Source organism: Gobio gobio (genome assembly GCF_949357685.1).
Source record: "Gobio gobio genome assembly, chromosome: 19".
Classification (NCBI taxonomy): domain Eukaryota; kingdom Metazoa; phylum Chordata; class Actinopteri; order Cypriniformes; family Gobionidae; genus Gobio; species Gobio gobio.
In genome coordinates, this window is record NC_137112.1 from 35,826,930 (window position 1) to 35,843,541 (window position 16,612).

General features: G+C 38.9%; 1 protein-coding gene across 2 annotated transcripts in view; it reads right to left on the minus strand.

The window, feature by feature from the left end:
* eif4g3a (eukaryotic translation initiation factor 4 gamma, 3a) overlaps positions 1-16,612 on the minus strand; it is a 78,583-nt gene that overhangs the window by 30,855 nt on the left and 31,116 nt on the right. For both annotated transcript variants that reach the window (XM_079844841.1, XM_079844842.1), the window contains 4 exons: positions 4,994-5,170; positions 2,011-2,122; positions 1,675-1,781; positions 341-523 (listed from right to left, as the gene is read on the minus strand). In XM_079844841.1, coding sequence (XP_079700967.1) covers positions 341-523; positions 1,675-1,781; positions 2,011-2,122; positions 4,994-5,170 — 579 coding nt within the window. The remainder of the gene's footprint in view (positions 1-340; positions 524-1,674; positions 1,782-2,010; positions 2,123-4,993; positions 5,171-16,612) is intronic.

Genomic DNA, 16,612 nt, shown 5'->3' on the forward strand with positions numbered 1-16,612 from the left:
GTGGTTGTACATGTCTGGAAAATAGCATTAGACAGGTGAGCTTAAAACAGCTGAGCCAAGGACCCAATAGACATGAGTAGTGAGAGCTTAAATCGGTGCTAATTATTAAAGACGTGTTAAATACTCACATGACGCAGGAACTTGTGTAAAAATGAATTAAGAACTGCACTGCACTGAAGTAAATAATTTCAAATTTAAATAACTGAGAATTAACAAGTTCTGGCACCTGATAACTCACTTTCCTATGAAATTACATGTCATTTTAGCCTATACTACACCTACCCTTGTTTGAAGTGATGCCCGTTTCTGGAGTCAAAGAACAATGTGAACAATTTCTTGCCTGTGGAGGGGTCGGCGTAGAGGACAGGTGTCCTGTGGGAGGGGTTGGTGTCGAAGAGGGCCGTCCTGCAGGTGGGGTAAAGGTGGAGACCGGATGCCCAGCAGGAGGAGTAGGATTCCTGCTTCCAAACATGATTTCCTCCGTGATGTCCTTTCCACCCTGATTGGGGTCTCGAATCCGGATCTGGGAGGACAATGGCGCAAAACAACAAATAATAAATAAATAAAAGACTATGATTTATAATCCTGAAAAAAATGCATCCCAGTTTCCACAAAATATTAAGCGGCAAAAATGTTTTACACTGTGATATTAATAAGAAATGTTTCATCAGAATATTAGAATGATTGAAGGATCATGTGACACTGAAGACTGGAGTAATGGCTGCTAGAAATTCAGCTTTGCAATCATTGGAATCAGTTATTTTTTTTAAATATATTAAAATAGGAAACAGTTATTTTAAATTGTAATGTCAAAATATTGTTTTTTTTACGGTCTTAAGAGAAATATTAAAAAGTCTTACTGATCCCACACTTTTAAATGATAGTGTAAATAAAATAAATATAATTACTATAATATAAATTTAAAATTTGTTCAAATGCTTGTAATTTCTTTCCTTGTTCTTTATTTATTCTATAACCAACTGTTTACTTGAATAATAAATGTACTTAAATAAGCTATATTTCATAGTTTTAATGTTATCAGATCATATTTATATGAATATATCATGTAAATTACATTAGTATGTTCAAAGGCACATTCATTTTTGTTTTGGTTTAGTTTAGAACTGAAATATATCACTGGCATTTTTATCCTGAAAGTTCAATTTATGTTTCATAAATTTGTGAATTCACAATCAATCTTTGAAAAAATGCTTCGGAATGACCTGACATCTTTAATTGGCTTGATGGTCCCAAGACTAAAGTTTGCACGAGGATGGGTGAAATTTCTAACAGGCTTAATTCTCACTTTGGCTTGGGATAAAACACCTCGGCTATGCCAACCTCCCAGCATGCAACAAAACCATATGTCAGGAGTTGCACAGCACACAAATCGACTTAATTCCCGGACCAATTCAATACTTACTTATTCTTCATCTTGAATTCTGGAAATTTAATAGACTAGCATGACATAATTACACAAAAAGCCAAGGCCAATATCTGGGTAAAACTAAGACTTGATGAATATCCCTTTTTAACAGCATTTGTGCATTTAATCTGGGTCTGCCAGCCAGGGCTGCTGGGATTAATTCCAAGCCTTATCAGTCTAAAATGAATTGAAAACTAAGTGGATCCCTTGGAGTTTCTAAAACGAGGTGGAATGTTTCAGGTACTCACTGGTTTCTTTTCACGCTTGGCTGGTGGAGGTGGCAGTTGTGCAGGCACTATGATGGGCGGAGAGGGAGGGTACACTGTCTGGCCAGCATAATATGGCGGCCCGGCAGCTGTTGTTGGAAAAGAGAGGGAAGGAGGGAAAAAAGTAAGTCATGTCGCTGTGTGTGCTGCTTTCACATGAGATCTAAACAGCCTTGGAGTGAATCGCTTTCTGGAAACGGGGTCATTTCTCAGCTAATCAGACACACACTGAAACTACCTGGAGCTAATATAAACCAGCTGGGTGTGACGCAAGCGCACTCACACTGAAGTGTGCGCTACAGAGCGCTCAGTACTTGCCATAAGGAGTGGGATATTCCCCAGGGCTGGGTCCTTGGTAGAAGGTTCCAGACCCTGGTGGCTGGATGGCATATTGCTGCGGGTGTCCCACGTAAGGTGCACTATGACGATACTGAGAGAAGAGGTGGAGAATATATATAGCGAATATAATAGAATACACACACACACACACACACACACACACACACACACACACACACACACACACACACACACACACACACACACACACACACACACACACACACACACACACACACACACACACACACACACACACACACACACACACACACACACACACACACACACACACACACACACACACACACACACACACACACACACACACACACACACACACACACACACACACACACACACACACACACACACACACACACACACACACACACACACACAGCAAATTATTTCTGATAAAGGTTTTATTTAAAGGGTAAAAAGTCTTAAAATCATATTTATATGAGTATTTTTGTATATAAAAATATTTGCGTTTACAATATCAACGTTTATGTTTAAAAATGCATTAAAATATATGAACTGAATGCATTTAATAAATATGTTTGCATAAAAACATTTTACATTTAATATAAACATATTAAATGAATTAAATATTTAAATATTTAAACATTTAATAAATATGATTATATTACATTTATTAATAGGCTTTTTTATACAAACATAATCCGTAAAAATGTTATCTATACATAAAAGATAAATGGCCTTAAAACCCATTTAAAGGATGTTTATATATAAAACAAGTAACATTTGCATATGTTTAATGAATATGTTTGTATATAGGCATGTTACATAAATATGTTAAATACAAACAATTTAAAATATGTACACTAAACATTTAAATGAATATATTTGTATATAAACAATCATGTTTAATACATACATATATTACACACACACACACACACACACACACACACGCACACATACATACACATATATATATATATATACACACACACACACACACACACACACACACACATACATACATGCATATATATTTATATTTTTATATAAAACAAGTAACATTTGCATGTTATATAAACAGATCTATTGAATATGTTCAGTTCATATGTTAAATATGTAAAATGTGTTACTATATTACAACCCCAAATCAGAAAAAGTTGGGACAGTATGGAAAACGCAAAAAAAAGAAAAAATAAGTGATTTCTAAATTTACTTTGACTTGTATTTCATTGCAGACAATATGTACACAAAACATTTCATGTTTTGTCTGGTCAACTTTATGTCATTTGTAAATATGCATCCTTTCCTGTCATTCAGACCTGCAACACATTTAAAAAAAAGTTGGGACAGGAGCAATTTAGGGCTAGTAATGAGGTAAAATGGTTAAATAATGATGTGATTTGAAACAGGTGATGTCAACAGGTGATTGTAATTATGATTTGGTACAAAAGCAGCATCCAAGAAAGGTCTAATCCTTTAGGAGCAAAGATGGGCCGAGGATCGCCAGTTTGCCAACAAATACGTGAGAAAATTATTGAAATGTTTAAAAACAATGTTCCTCAAAGAAAGATAAGAAGAGATTTGGATATTTCACATTCAACAGTGCATAACATAATTAAAAGATTCAAGGAATCTGGAGGAATTTCAGTGCGTATAGGACAAGGGCGCAAGCCTAAGCTGAACAACCATGATCTCCGATCCCTCAGGCAGCACTGCATCAAGAATCGTCATTCATCTATAAGCGATATCACCACATGGGCTCAGGACTACTTTGGCAAACCTTTGTCAAGTACCACACTACGTAGTTACATCCACAAATGCCAGTTAAAACTGTACTGTGCCATAAGGAAGCCCTATGTTATCAGTGTCCAGAAGCGCCGTCGACTTCTCTGGGCTCGGAGGCATCTGGGATGGACCATCACACAGTGGAAACGTGTACTGTGGTCAGATGAATCAGTATTTGAGTTATTTTTTGAGAGGAATGGACGCCGTGTGCTCCGGACCAAAGAAGAAAAGGATCATCCAGACTGTTACCAGCAACAAGTCCAAAAGCCAGGGTCTGTCATGGTATGGGGTTGTGTCAGTTCCCTTGGCAAAGGTAACTTGTACTTCTGTGAAGGCACCATTAATGCTGAAAAGTACATAGAGATTTTGGAGCATAATATGCTGCCTTCAAGAAGACATCTTTTCCAGGGACGTCCATGCATATTTCAACAAGACAATGCAAAACCACATTCTGCACACATTACAAAGTCCTGGCTGCGGAGGAAGAGGGTACAGGTACTTGACCGCCCTGCCTGCAGTCCCGACCGGTCTCTTGAAGCGCAAAATGCGACAACGAAGACCCCGTACTGTTGCCCACCTTAAGACTTGCTTGCAGGAAGAATGGGACAAAATTACACCTGAAACACTTCATCACTTGGTGTCTTCGGTCCCTAAACGTCTTTTAAGTGTTGTGAAAAGGAATGGCAACATTACAAAGTGGTAAATGCTTTACTGTCCCAACTTTTTTTTAAATGTGTTGCAGGTCTGAATGACAGGAAAGGATGCATATTTACCAATGACATGAAGTTGACCAGACAAAACATGAAATATTTTTTGTTCATATTGTCTGCAATGAAATACAAGTCAAAGTAAATTTAGAAATCACTTCTTTTTTTTTTTTGCGTTTTCCATACTGTCCCAACTTTTTCTGATTTGGGGTTGTAAGTGAACATGTTTAATGAATATGTCTGTATATAGGCATTTTGTATGCGTTATATTATATATATATATATATAAATTTAGCTTTATTTATTTAAAAAAAATTATTAAAGAATGAAACGTATATAACAATGCATTAAAAACATTTAATGAATTAAAAAATGTCAGAATATATTTTTTAGGTTTTCATCACAGTGGAAACCCTGAAAATATTTTGTATACAATCCATATTTTTATCTATTTCTCAGTAACAGGACTACTAACTCTTTACCTGGGGAATGTAGTATTGATGTGTCTGGGTAGGAAAAGGCATGTGCGTCATGGTCATCATGATGGGCTGGTTGGGGGAATAAACCGTAGCCGTGGGGTTCTGTGAGCCCGGCCGAATGGAGGGGTTGTTGGTAGGGAGGGTGGGCCGTGCTGTCTGCATCTGAGTCCTGTGGAGAAACTGTGAAGGAAGTCAAAAAAATAAGAGTTAAAGGGGCGGGTCTAATGCCATTTCATGCATTCCGACTTATTTACACTGTTAAAGAGTTGGATTCTTATGCTAAACATGGCCAAAATGTCAAAAAACTAGTTGGACGTATGACGGAGTATTTCTGTGCCAAATACACTCCTTCAGGATTCTAATAATTTTAGGAAAGTTTTTTTTCTTTGAGTTTGGCCCTGTATGACATCATTAAGGGCGGAATTGCTTATATGGGCACTTCTCCAGGATGAACACGTGAGCACGTCAACTAGAGCGAGAGCAAGTGCACACCCATCAACGAGCTTCGTTCAGGTTACAGAAGCCATCGGCAGCGCTGTCATTTTGTTTTTAGACCACGAAATCAACAATGTCACTAAAGAAGTGTGTTTTTGGTTGTGAGGGAAAGATAACCTTGTTCAGCTTCCCAAATAACCCAGCGTTAACGAAACAGTGGATGCAGTTTGTTTTTCCAGAGCAGCAACAGAGTTCTGCAAGTGTGTTTCTTTGTTCCCGGTCACGAGTCGAAACCGCAGGCGGTGAATGAAACTGCATCAAATGTCTGTTTTGTTGGCAATCGGTGCGTAAGTGCATACAATGTAAACAACACGACTATATAGTGAAAAGTTATCCAGGAATAATGCCATGATGTATTGTGTATGTGTGTGTCAAAGGTGTGTGTGCGCTTGTGACTCTTTAGCTCCGCCGACTGCACGCCTCCACCATGAGCTCGGCTGTTTTCAGAAAGAATCGGTAAAGCGTATCCGTCTATAAATATGATAAAACTAAAGACTCTTCTGAGATAAGAAGGATGCAATACTACACCATAGGTACTCAAGATTAACAGGAGATTGGTGGAAACTGTGTGTGTTATGTCGCCTTTAAGCAGAAACACAGAAAGAGGAGATACAATTCAGTGTTGACACAAGACAGTTCATCTCAGGACATCCTGTTGTGTTTCTGTCAGGCAGTGTATTCAAATCATGAGGCATCTGAATTTGCAGTTAATTGACAATATGACATTCAGACAATGGAACTGCAGCGATCACAAATGCTTGATGAATTATATCAATTCTGCTCATCGAAGAGACACAAAGAAACATAAATACACACATACACACACAGCAGCCTGGAGAAATGAGCAGTATTCTCATTCTCCGCTGTAGCAGGGTGATGGCACAGCTCTGGCACAACGGTTTATTCATCAGGAGAATACTGCATGCCTGCTGGAGGAGTCGTCCCCTCCCCCATCACTTCCTCCCCCGCTTTCCCTCTATTTCTCTCTCTAGCTCACTCCACACAGCAAATATTACCTCAGCAAACCCAGTCAGTGGGCGCCAGCAACCAGGCAGCACTGGAGCGAGAGGTGACCTCCCTCTCCCTCTCTCTCTCTGCCTGATTCTACACACACTATTTATGCACACACCATATGCAATTTCCCTCATGGGATTGATAAAGTCTAAATGTCTGTCCATATGCGTGGTTGATTTCTCAAAATGGGGACATTTTTAGGGCCCTTAAAAATATTTTAATATAAGATAATGGAAGATTATATTGTATTAAAAATATTATTGTCCTTTTAACAAATGGATACATCTGCAAACATGTCTCCATTTCTTTCTTATCGTAACACACGATCAAAAATCCATCTCACATTAAAGACAATATACTAGAATGTTGATTAAGGCCATGATCAGATGCTTATTCCAGGACGTGATAAGTACTTTGAACAAGTCTCATTTTTCAAAATTATAAGTAGTGCTCTTAATTCAAATATCACTCATATACTGATGAGCCAAACCAGGTGAGGCGAATATCGTTTATCATCTCCTAATGAGGCTATGAGGTCTGGGTAGATTAGATGGTAAGCAAAGTAGAGCTGCAACTAACAATTATTTTTTCTGTCGACTAATCTAACGATTATTTTTCAGATTAGTCGACTAATCTAACGATTATTTTTCCGGATTAATCTTTTTTTACTGATTATTGTATTTCAAAGAGGGTAGTGAATTTGTGTATTATTTTAACATGAAATCAATGAATGATGACAATATTAATTGTATTTCAGGAAGGGTAGTGTACTTAAACCATTTTATAATGAAATATATGAACACAAGAAGCTTTTTAAACATTATGTATAAATGATACCATTCATCATAAATTGTATACAGAGTAGGCCTAATTAGGAAAAGTTGTTTACAATAATAGTTGAGTATGATTTACTTATTGATTTGTGTCAATAGTAAACGAAAATGCACTTGTATTTATCTGCAAAAGGTTCACATACAGGAGCTTTCAGCATAGTTTTAATATATGTCGTCTACATTAAATAGTCGTCCATTTTGAAGATATAGCCTACATGTGCATAAACAACGACTAAAGCTGCCAGAAGTTTTTGCCCAAACTTCAAAGACACATTTAAATGATTAAACCTAGAGGCATATCTTAACTTTAATCATGTAAACTACCTATATACAGCATGTTATTATGCATATGTGTTTGGGACAGAGGGGAACCCAGTCGCATTTGCAGCAGATATGCTGCCCATAATAAATAAAAGCACGAGACATACTGTGGTCGGAGAAGAACACAGGAAAATGTGACCGAATGGACAATATTCGTCTGTATGCAATACACGCGCCACGGTTCAGCTGCGCGAGACGAACACTGGCAGTGTGAAAGCCCAACGGGCGCGCGAGGCTCCTGCTCTGCCACCGCGTGCAGTGTGAAACCGGCGTTACAGAGCGAACAAAGCACAGTTTTATTGCCAACAAATTTTATTGCGTTCAAAGTACTCCCACACTTTTGAATGTCGCGGTCTGGCTTTATGTGATAAATTATCATTTTCACTATGCCCGGGAGCAGAAGCCGCCATTATTCTAGATCTTCTGTTCTATTCTAGAACGTAAATAATGTGACGCCTACGTGTCGACGTATTTTCGTAGACGTCGACGCGTCGTTGCAGCCCTAAAGCAAAGAATAAGTTTTCATAATCAACATGTTGGACGAAGGAGAAATGGGCAGGAATAAAGATCTGAGCGACTTTGACATGGGCCAGTTTGTTATGGAAAGGCGACTAGGTCATCTGTATCTCTGAAATGGTAAGGCTTGCTCCCGGTCAGCAGTGGTAAGAATTTACCAACAATGGTCCAAGGAGGGACAAACCGGCGACTAGGGATGTCACAGTGTGAAAATGTTGACACCGGTAAATAAACTTGCGACAACACTGGAGGATGGGCGTTCACTTTTGACTTTCGCGATCATGTGTACTCAGTGTATAGGCCTATACATTGCAGGCATCAGGGAGCTGTGATCAATATGCAGGAATTGAATCGATTTTGAGTATGCCCTTGCTTTTTACATTCGCTTTCGGTTCGGACATTTTACAAGATAAGATATTTGTCATTGACACCAAGGATCTGTTGCGCACGAAATCCTCTCTCATTATCCTGTCAGTTATTTCTCTTTACTCTCTTCAAGATATAAGTGAAATCTGCAGCTTATAGTTTATAATTGTAGAGTCCGCTGTCCAACTTACCTAAATGGTTTTTAGTTCTATAAAAAAGCATATAATGCACCCTGCTGCACTGCACACATTGTTCAGGAATGGTTTGAGGAACATGATGAAGAGTTCAAGGTGTTGCCCTGGCCTCAAAATGCCCAAGATCTCAATCCAATTGACCTATCGGTAAGCCCCTCCCCTCGAACGCAGATGAGCCAATGGCAGATGAGTATCAGTTGCGCTGGGACCGGAACTCGGACATCTTTAGGTTTCAGCGCCATAGAGAAACATTGGAAAATCCAAAGCTCTCATCGGTTTGGTGGTATTTATGCTACAAAAATGGTAAAAGGATGTGCCTGGGGTACTGTAACACTGATTCCAGGTATCCTGAGAGGATTTTCTGGTTGTCATACTCTCATTAAGTTACGATTAAAGTTAGAGAGTACCTGCTAACGTACAAACCAAAATAACTAACTGTTCTCGCGTCATGTACAGTGTAGGTCAAAAACTCATAAACGAAGGTCTACATTTCAGTTCCTCTCCATATTAAACTGGTTAAATGTAAATGAATTTAATTTTACCCTGCGGTACATTAGTGTTGATCCTGGATGTTGTCATCTGTGACCATCGTGACGACCATAACATGAGGCTTCTCCCGCTTGCATTGAGATCTGTAAACCCTCGCTTCCAAATTAATCTATAAAATACGATTTTAGATATACTAAGGAGGGACTCCTATTTTGATGGGTATTATAGTCTATGGAGCGATACGGAGTGAGAGGGAGAGCTCACAGTTGTTTTGCAGGTAATAATGTTTACAGTTTATTACATAAGATCCGTATATAATTTGTTACATTTATAATTTGTTACATTTATATAGCGCTTTTCTAGGCACTCAAAGCGCTTTACATATAGAAGGGGGAATCTCCTCAACCACCACCAATGTGCAGCATCCACCTGGATGATGCGACGGCAGCCATATTGCGCCAGAACGCCCACCACACACCAGCTGATTGGTGGAGAGGAGACAGAGTGATGAAGCCAATCTGTATATGGGGATGATTAGGAGGCCATGATGGAGAGGGGCCAATGGGCAAATTTGGCCAGGATGCCGGGGTTACACCCCTACTCTTTATCGAAGGACATCCTGGGATTTTTAATGACCACAGAGAGTCAGGACCTCGGTTTAACGTCTCATCCGAAGGACGGTGCTTGTTACAGTATAGTGTCCCAATCACTATACTGGGGTGTTAGGACCCACACAGACCACAGGGTGAGCACCCCCTGCTGGCCTCACTAACACCTCTACCAGCAGCTACCTGGTTTTCCCAGTTGGTCTCCCATCCAGGTACTAACCAGGCTCAGCCCTGCTTAGCTTCAGTGGGAAACCAGTCTTGGGCTGCAAGGTGATATGGCTACTGGAGCAGTATATGTTTGTTTACTGTTTGTTGTATGCGTGTTTTCATGTAATTTGCTGTGTATGTTAATGATAATGTAACAGAGAGAGAGAGAGTTTCTGAATGCGACGTTACTGCGCACTTCTTATACTTGTTTGTTCAGCTCTTACGGTCATTTTTTGGCGCAATAAACTTCATAAACCATCAGTAAAGTATGGCCATCATTCAGACAGGCTCCGTTACATTCTGTGTCCAAAAACATTTAGGGATAAGGTTTACACACTGACAGCGGTCATTGTAAGACAGTTAGCAACTCCGTTTGTTTGTCCGAGTTAGCAACAGTAACTAAGGGGGGCGGGGCTTACCGATAGGTCAATTCGACCAACAAGTTTGATCCACTGCGGCTCCACCTTGCAACCTTCAGGACTTGAAGGATCTGCTGCTAACGTCTTGATGCCAGATAACACAGGACACCTTCAGGGCTCTTGTAGAGTTCATGCCTCGGTGTTAGACAACATCTATCCTAACTGTACAGCTCAGGTACAGCCAAAAACATCTAACAACATGGCTCAGAATAATCCAGGCCTATCATTAAACAAGCCTCGGGGAGATTTCCCAAAGCCAAAAGTATGTGTAGAAACAAGAAGGATAAAACCAGAGGACGCCCAAGACGGTTGGCTGAAAAGTGATTTAACACCACAGAACTGATCCGCTAGTGCCTGAAAGCCGAGTGAAGATTATGCGTAACTGCCTGTGCTCACCATAGTGGTCCTGCAATAAACCTGCTGTTGAGTGTTGTTGTGCTCTTTGGAGAGGACATAATCATTTATGTGGCTATCAAAAAGCTGAGGAAGAACCTGACAAGTTAAGTTAAGTACACAGAGAATAAAAGACTATGTGCACTTACCCAAATTGGGTTTCACTATGTACCCTATAAAATAGTGTGGTCAAGGGACTGGACTGGCATGCTTTGGTGTAAATGGATAGACTACAGTATGTGAGACATCATGCAATAGGGTGGAATGTTGGGGCAACTCACGACAGCTGAAAAGAAGCTCGGACTCTAAAACAACTTGCTTAGACATAGTAAAAATACAGATTCAGCAAAAAATAAGCAGAGAAGTCAAGTAAAGACACTGATGATGGCTGAACAAATGCTCAGAAAAGGATGTGAGATAGCTGTATCACATCATCCAAAAAGTTCATGAGAGGGATTGAACTTTACTACGCTTAAATATCACAGCTACTAATCTTACCTTAACAAGCACCACTAGTCTGTGTTAAATGGATAGTTCACCCAAAAATTTAAATTATCCAATAATTTACTCACCTTCAAGTCATCCTAGGTGTATATGACATTCTTTCAGGCGAATACAATCGGAGTTATATTCAAAAATGTCCTGGCCAATATAAGCATTATAATGGCAGCCCAAAATTTGAAGCCCAAAAAAGTGCATCCATTAATTATAAAAGTAATCCACACGGCTCAGGGGGGGGGTTAATAAAGGCCTTCTGAAGTGAATCAATGGGTTTGTGTAAGAAAAATATTCATATTTAAAACTTTATGAAGTAAAATATCTAGCTTTCGGCGGACCGCCTTCCGAATTCAACTAAGAAAGAAAGTGTAGCGCCTCTCGCAGTTCAAAACACTTACGCTACATCTGATGTCATCAGCGTGCCAGTTACGCTTTTTCCATAAGTTGAATACGGAAGGCGGTCCACCGGAAGCTAGATATTTTAACTTATAACATGTTAAATATGGATATTTTTCTTACAAAAACCAATCGATTTGCTTCAGAAGGAAGCATAACCTCCCGGAGCCATGTGGATTACTTTTATAATGGATGGATACACTTTATTGGGCTTCAAATTTTGCCATTATAAAGCTTGGAAGAGCCAGGACATTTTTTAACATAACTCTGATTGTATTCGTCTGAAAGAAGAAAGTCATATACACCTCGGATGAGGGTGAGTAAATCATGGGGTAATTTTCATTTTTGGGTGAACTTTCCCTTTAAGGCCTGTTCACACCAAGGATGATAACTATGATGATAATTCTAAAAAAAAATTCTAAATATAAAAGAATGAGTCCTGACCACAACTATAGCGATAATGGCACAAAGAAACGATACGGTGTTGGAATCACTTAAAATTTAACATAAATATTTTATAGATTTATAGAACGGTTTATAGAACTTCAGCCACTTTTAGGTCAAAGTTGAAAACAGAGACCTGACAAAGGAAACAAGAAAGAAAAGAAACATGAAGACCACCACTGGAGAACAAACTTTGCTTGTGTGTACGCATAGGTGATTTCCTCTCACTGTGACTCATACAGGCCAACAGGGGATAGAGCGCAGCCTAAGGCGAAGACCACTCTGTGTTAAACTATTGTCACAATGGCGTGTGTGTGTGTGTGTGTGTGTGTGTGTGTGTGTGTGTGGGGAAATGCCAGGGAGGGATGGAAGCGGAGACTTGGTGTCTGTGTGTTTGTAAAGGACAGAGATAAGAATGAGTGCATGTATCTGAATTACAGACACAGAGAGAGAAAGAGGGCATGAGTGACTGAAAGTAAAAAGGGCATGAGAGATTGTGGATCTATGAAAGGGACAGAAATGAGTGCGAGACACCATGAGAGAGACATGTGTGTGAATAACATCACATTTCTTTCCATTCATATTGTTATTTGCACTTCTGGTTAAATCCTCATTTATAATTTAGATGCATTTAATTGTCTCTGTACTTGTAACAATAAAGCTGAATCTAATGTAATCTAAAAAAACAAACAAACATTTGTTTATTGTGTATTTATATAAACTTAAATGCTCACCAAGGCTGCAACACAAATACAGTAAAACTGTAAAATATTATTACAATTTAAATTACTGTTTTCCATTTTAAAATATTTGAAATTGTAATTTATTCCTGTGAGATTATATATATATATATATATATATATATATATATATATATATATATATATATATATATATATATATATATATATATATATATATATATATATATATATATATATATATATATATATATATATATATATATATAGTGAGGAAAATAAGTATTTGAACACCCTGCTATTTTGCAAGTTCTCCCACTTAGAAATCATGGAGGGGTGTGAAATTGTCATCGTAGGTGCATGTTCACTGTGAGAGACATAATCTAAAAAAAAAATCCAGAAATCACAATGTATGATTTTTTAGCTATTTATTTGTATGCTACAGCAGCAAATAAGTATTTGAACACCTGAGAAAATCAATGTTACTATTTGGTACAGTAGCCTTGTTTGCAATTACAGAGGTCAAACGTTTCCTGTAGTTTTTCACCAGGTTTGCATACACTGCAGGAGGGATTTTGGCCCACTTCTCCACACAGATCTTCTCTAGATCAGTCAGGTTTCTGGCCTGTCGCTGAGTCACGGAGTTTGAGCTCCCTCCAAAGATTCTCTATTGGGTTTAGGTCTGGAGACTAGCTAGGCCACGCCAGAACCTTGATATGCTTCTTACAGAGCCACTCCTTGGTTATCCTGGCTGTGTGCTTCGGGTCATTGTCCTGTTGGAAGACCCAGCCTCGACCCATCTTCAATGCTCTAACTGAGGGAAGGAGGTTGTTCCCCAAAATCTCGCAATACATGGCCCCGGTCATCCTCTCCTTAATACAGTGCAGTCGCCCTGTCCCATGTGCAGAAAAACACCCCCAAAGCATGATGCTACCACCCCCATGCTTCACAGTAGGGATGGTGTTCTTGGGATGGTACTCATCTTCTTCTCCCCCAAACACGTTTAGTGGAATTATGACCAAAAAGTTCTATTTTGGTCTCATCTGACCACATGACTTTCTCCCATGACTCCTCTGGATCATCCAAATGGTCATTGGCAAACTTAAGACGGGCCTGGACATGTGCTGGTTTAAGCAGGGGAACCTTCCGTGCCATGCATGATTTCAAACCATGACGTCTTAGTGTATTACCAACAGTAACCTTGGAAACGGTGGTCCCAGCTCTTTTCAGGTCATTGACCAGCTCCTCCTGTGTAGTTCTGGGCTGATTTCTCACCTTTCTTAGGATCATTGAGACCCCACGAGGTGAGATCTTGCATGGAGCCCCAGTCTGAGGGAGATTGACAGTCATGATTGGTCCAACAGCGGACCTTTTTTCACCAAGCTGCTTGGCAATTTCCCCGTAGTCCTTTCCAGCCTTGTGGAGGTGTACAATTTTGTCTCTAGTGTCTTTGGACAGCTCTTTGGTCTTGGCCATGTTAGTAGTTGGATTCTTACTGATTGTATGGGGTGGACAGGTGTCTTTATGCAGCTAACGACCTCAAACAGGTGCATCTAATTTAGGATAATAAATTAAGTGGAGGTGGACATTTTAAAGGCAGACTAACAGGTCTTTGAGGGTCAGAATTCTAGCTGATAGACAGGTGTTCAAATACTTATTTGCAGCTGTATCATACAAATAAATAGTAAAAAAAAATCATACATTGTGATTTCTGGATTTTTTTTTTAGATTATGTCTCTCACAGTGGACATGCACCTACGATGACAATTTCAGACCCCTCCATGATTTCTAAGTGGGAGAACTTGCAGGGTGTTCTGCAAGCAGGGTGTTCTGCAAGCAGGGTGTTCTGCAAGTATATTATATAAATATATATATATATATATATATATATATATATATATATATATATTTTTTTTTTTTTTTTTTTTTTTTTATGTCCCTGTCCACTGGTTTTGTGTCATTGCCACATCACTGATTAAATTTTAACACACAAAATCAATTTAGGTTATCATGGAATAAACTTAAATAAACTGTTACTCAGCAATAATTCATACTAAGCACATGAAGAACATAGATACAATTTTATTTATAAAAATGAAAAACTAAGAATTTAAAAGCTCTCAACTATTGAAGGAATATATACGCTTTGAAACACAATTATTGTGAATTGTGTATATTAAGGTAAGGTATTGAGGGACAGCTGTGACTAGTGGCTTTCGAAAAAGTCTTAATAAAAATGTTATTAATCACAACCATGTCTGTCCAGGTAAAGACAATGTGCAGTGGTAATGATAAGCATTTTCTGTTAAGCTGCTTTGAAACGATGCATTGTGAGAAGTGCTATACAAATAAACTTGAATTGAATTGAAACTTGAACTGAATAAACTAATATCTAAATATTTTAAAACCAATTATCATTACAAATATTTTTCTTAAAGTCACAAGTGTATCCAAGATATAGAATCAATCATCAAGCAGGATACAGAACTTCGATGAGGCTCAGACCTGTATGCTCTTTCTCTCTATTCCTCTGTCCAATATTCAACACCAGCCAACTATTCCACCCTATATATGTGTGTGTGTGTGTGTGAGACACTCCCTCTCCACTCTCTCCTATTTCTGTTTGTTTTCTAATGGCCTGTAGGCATCAGTTTTAGCCAGTCTGCAGTGGAAGCGAGCTGGGACTTGCCGCAGCCACAGGGGAGAAATGAAACCTTAACTCAGCTCTTTTAACATCAGCACAGATGTCAAAGCTTCTTTCACTGCCGCACATTACACAGTCAAGCACTGTTCTTTGGGGTGAACAGACCTGTGTACATTGTTATGCTTTTATCTCTTTTTTTCTCCTCCAAATAAAAAAGCACAAAGGTGTGGTCACATTACTGCAATTATAATATAGCGATGCATGAAGCACAGCTCACACATAAGTCACTTTCAAAACCAAGTGGCTTTCCATTGGTTAATGTGGCGAATCTATGAAACGTTCGAACCCGTAGTAATCATTCTTCCTAACGCAAAATTCCTGATCGTGTGGATTACTATTGGATTTAGCTCACAAAAATTTGCTGAGCAACACTAAATGTACCCGTATCTCAGTTTACATAAAAAAAATTGGCCCAGTCATCATTCCATTTCTCTAAAGAGTTGCTGTCCTGTGTTGCAATACAATAATACAGAAGTATGGGGGTAAAGTGCAACAAACTTCCATATTCCGTAAAACGGGTTGCATAGCTTCCGGTTCAGGTCTTCTGTATGTGCTTCATATAAAATAAAAAAAAAAGAGCAGTTTTACCCAAGATGCCTTCAAAGGAGCTACCAAAGATGAGCATAACTGATGTCCAACAATAAAAATAACTAGCTTGGATGGCTGATTAGATTACCTTAAAAGACCACTTGTCAGTTCACTGCTGACAAGCATATGCGATGAGATCTGTTTTCCTGTCTGTTTATGTGACGCTGGAGATAAAGTCTGTTATGGACGCACTTTCCATTCTAAAAAAGTTACCTTTGTATTTTAACATGATGTTGCCCAATTATAATCTCAACCACCAATAACAGTTTCTTGTGCTGTGCAGAAGATGATAACATAACATAATACAGCAGTTACATATTAAGCTAAACCCGCGGCACAAGGGTTACCAGTAGCACATCTGCTACACACTTAAAATTCAAGGGGGAAAGCCATTTAGAGACAGCAGGAAAAGCATCTTTTCTAAATGCTATTGCCC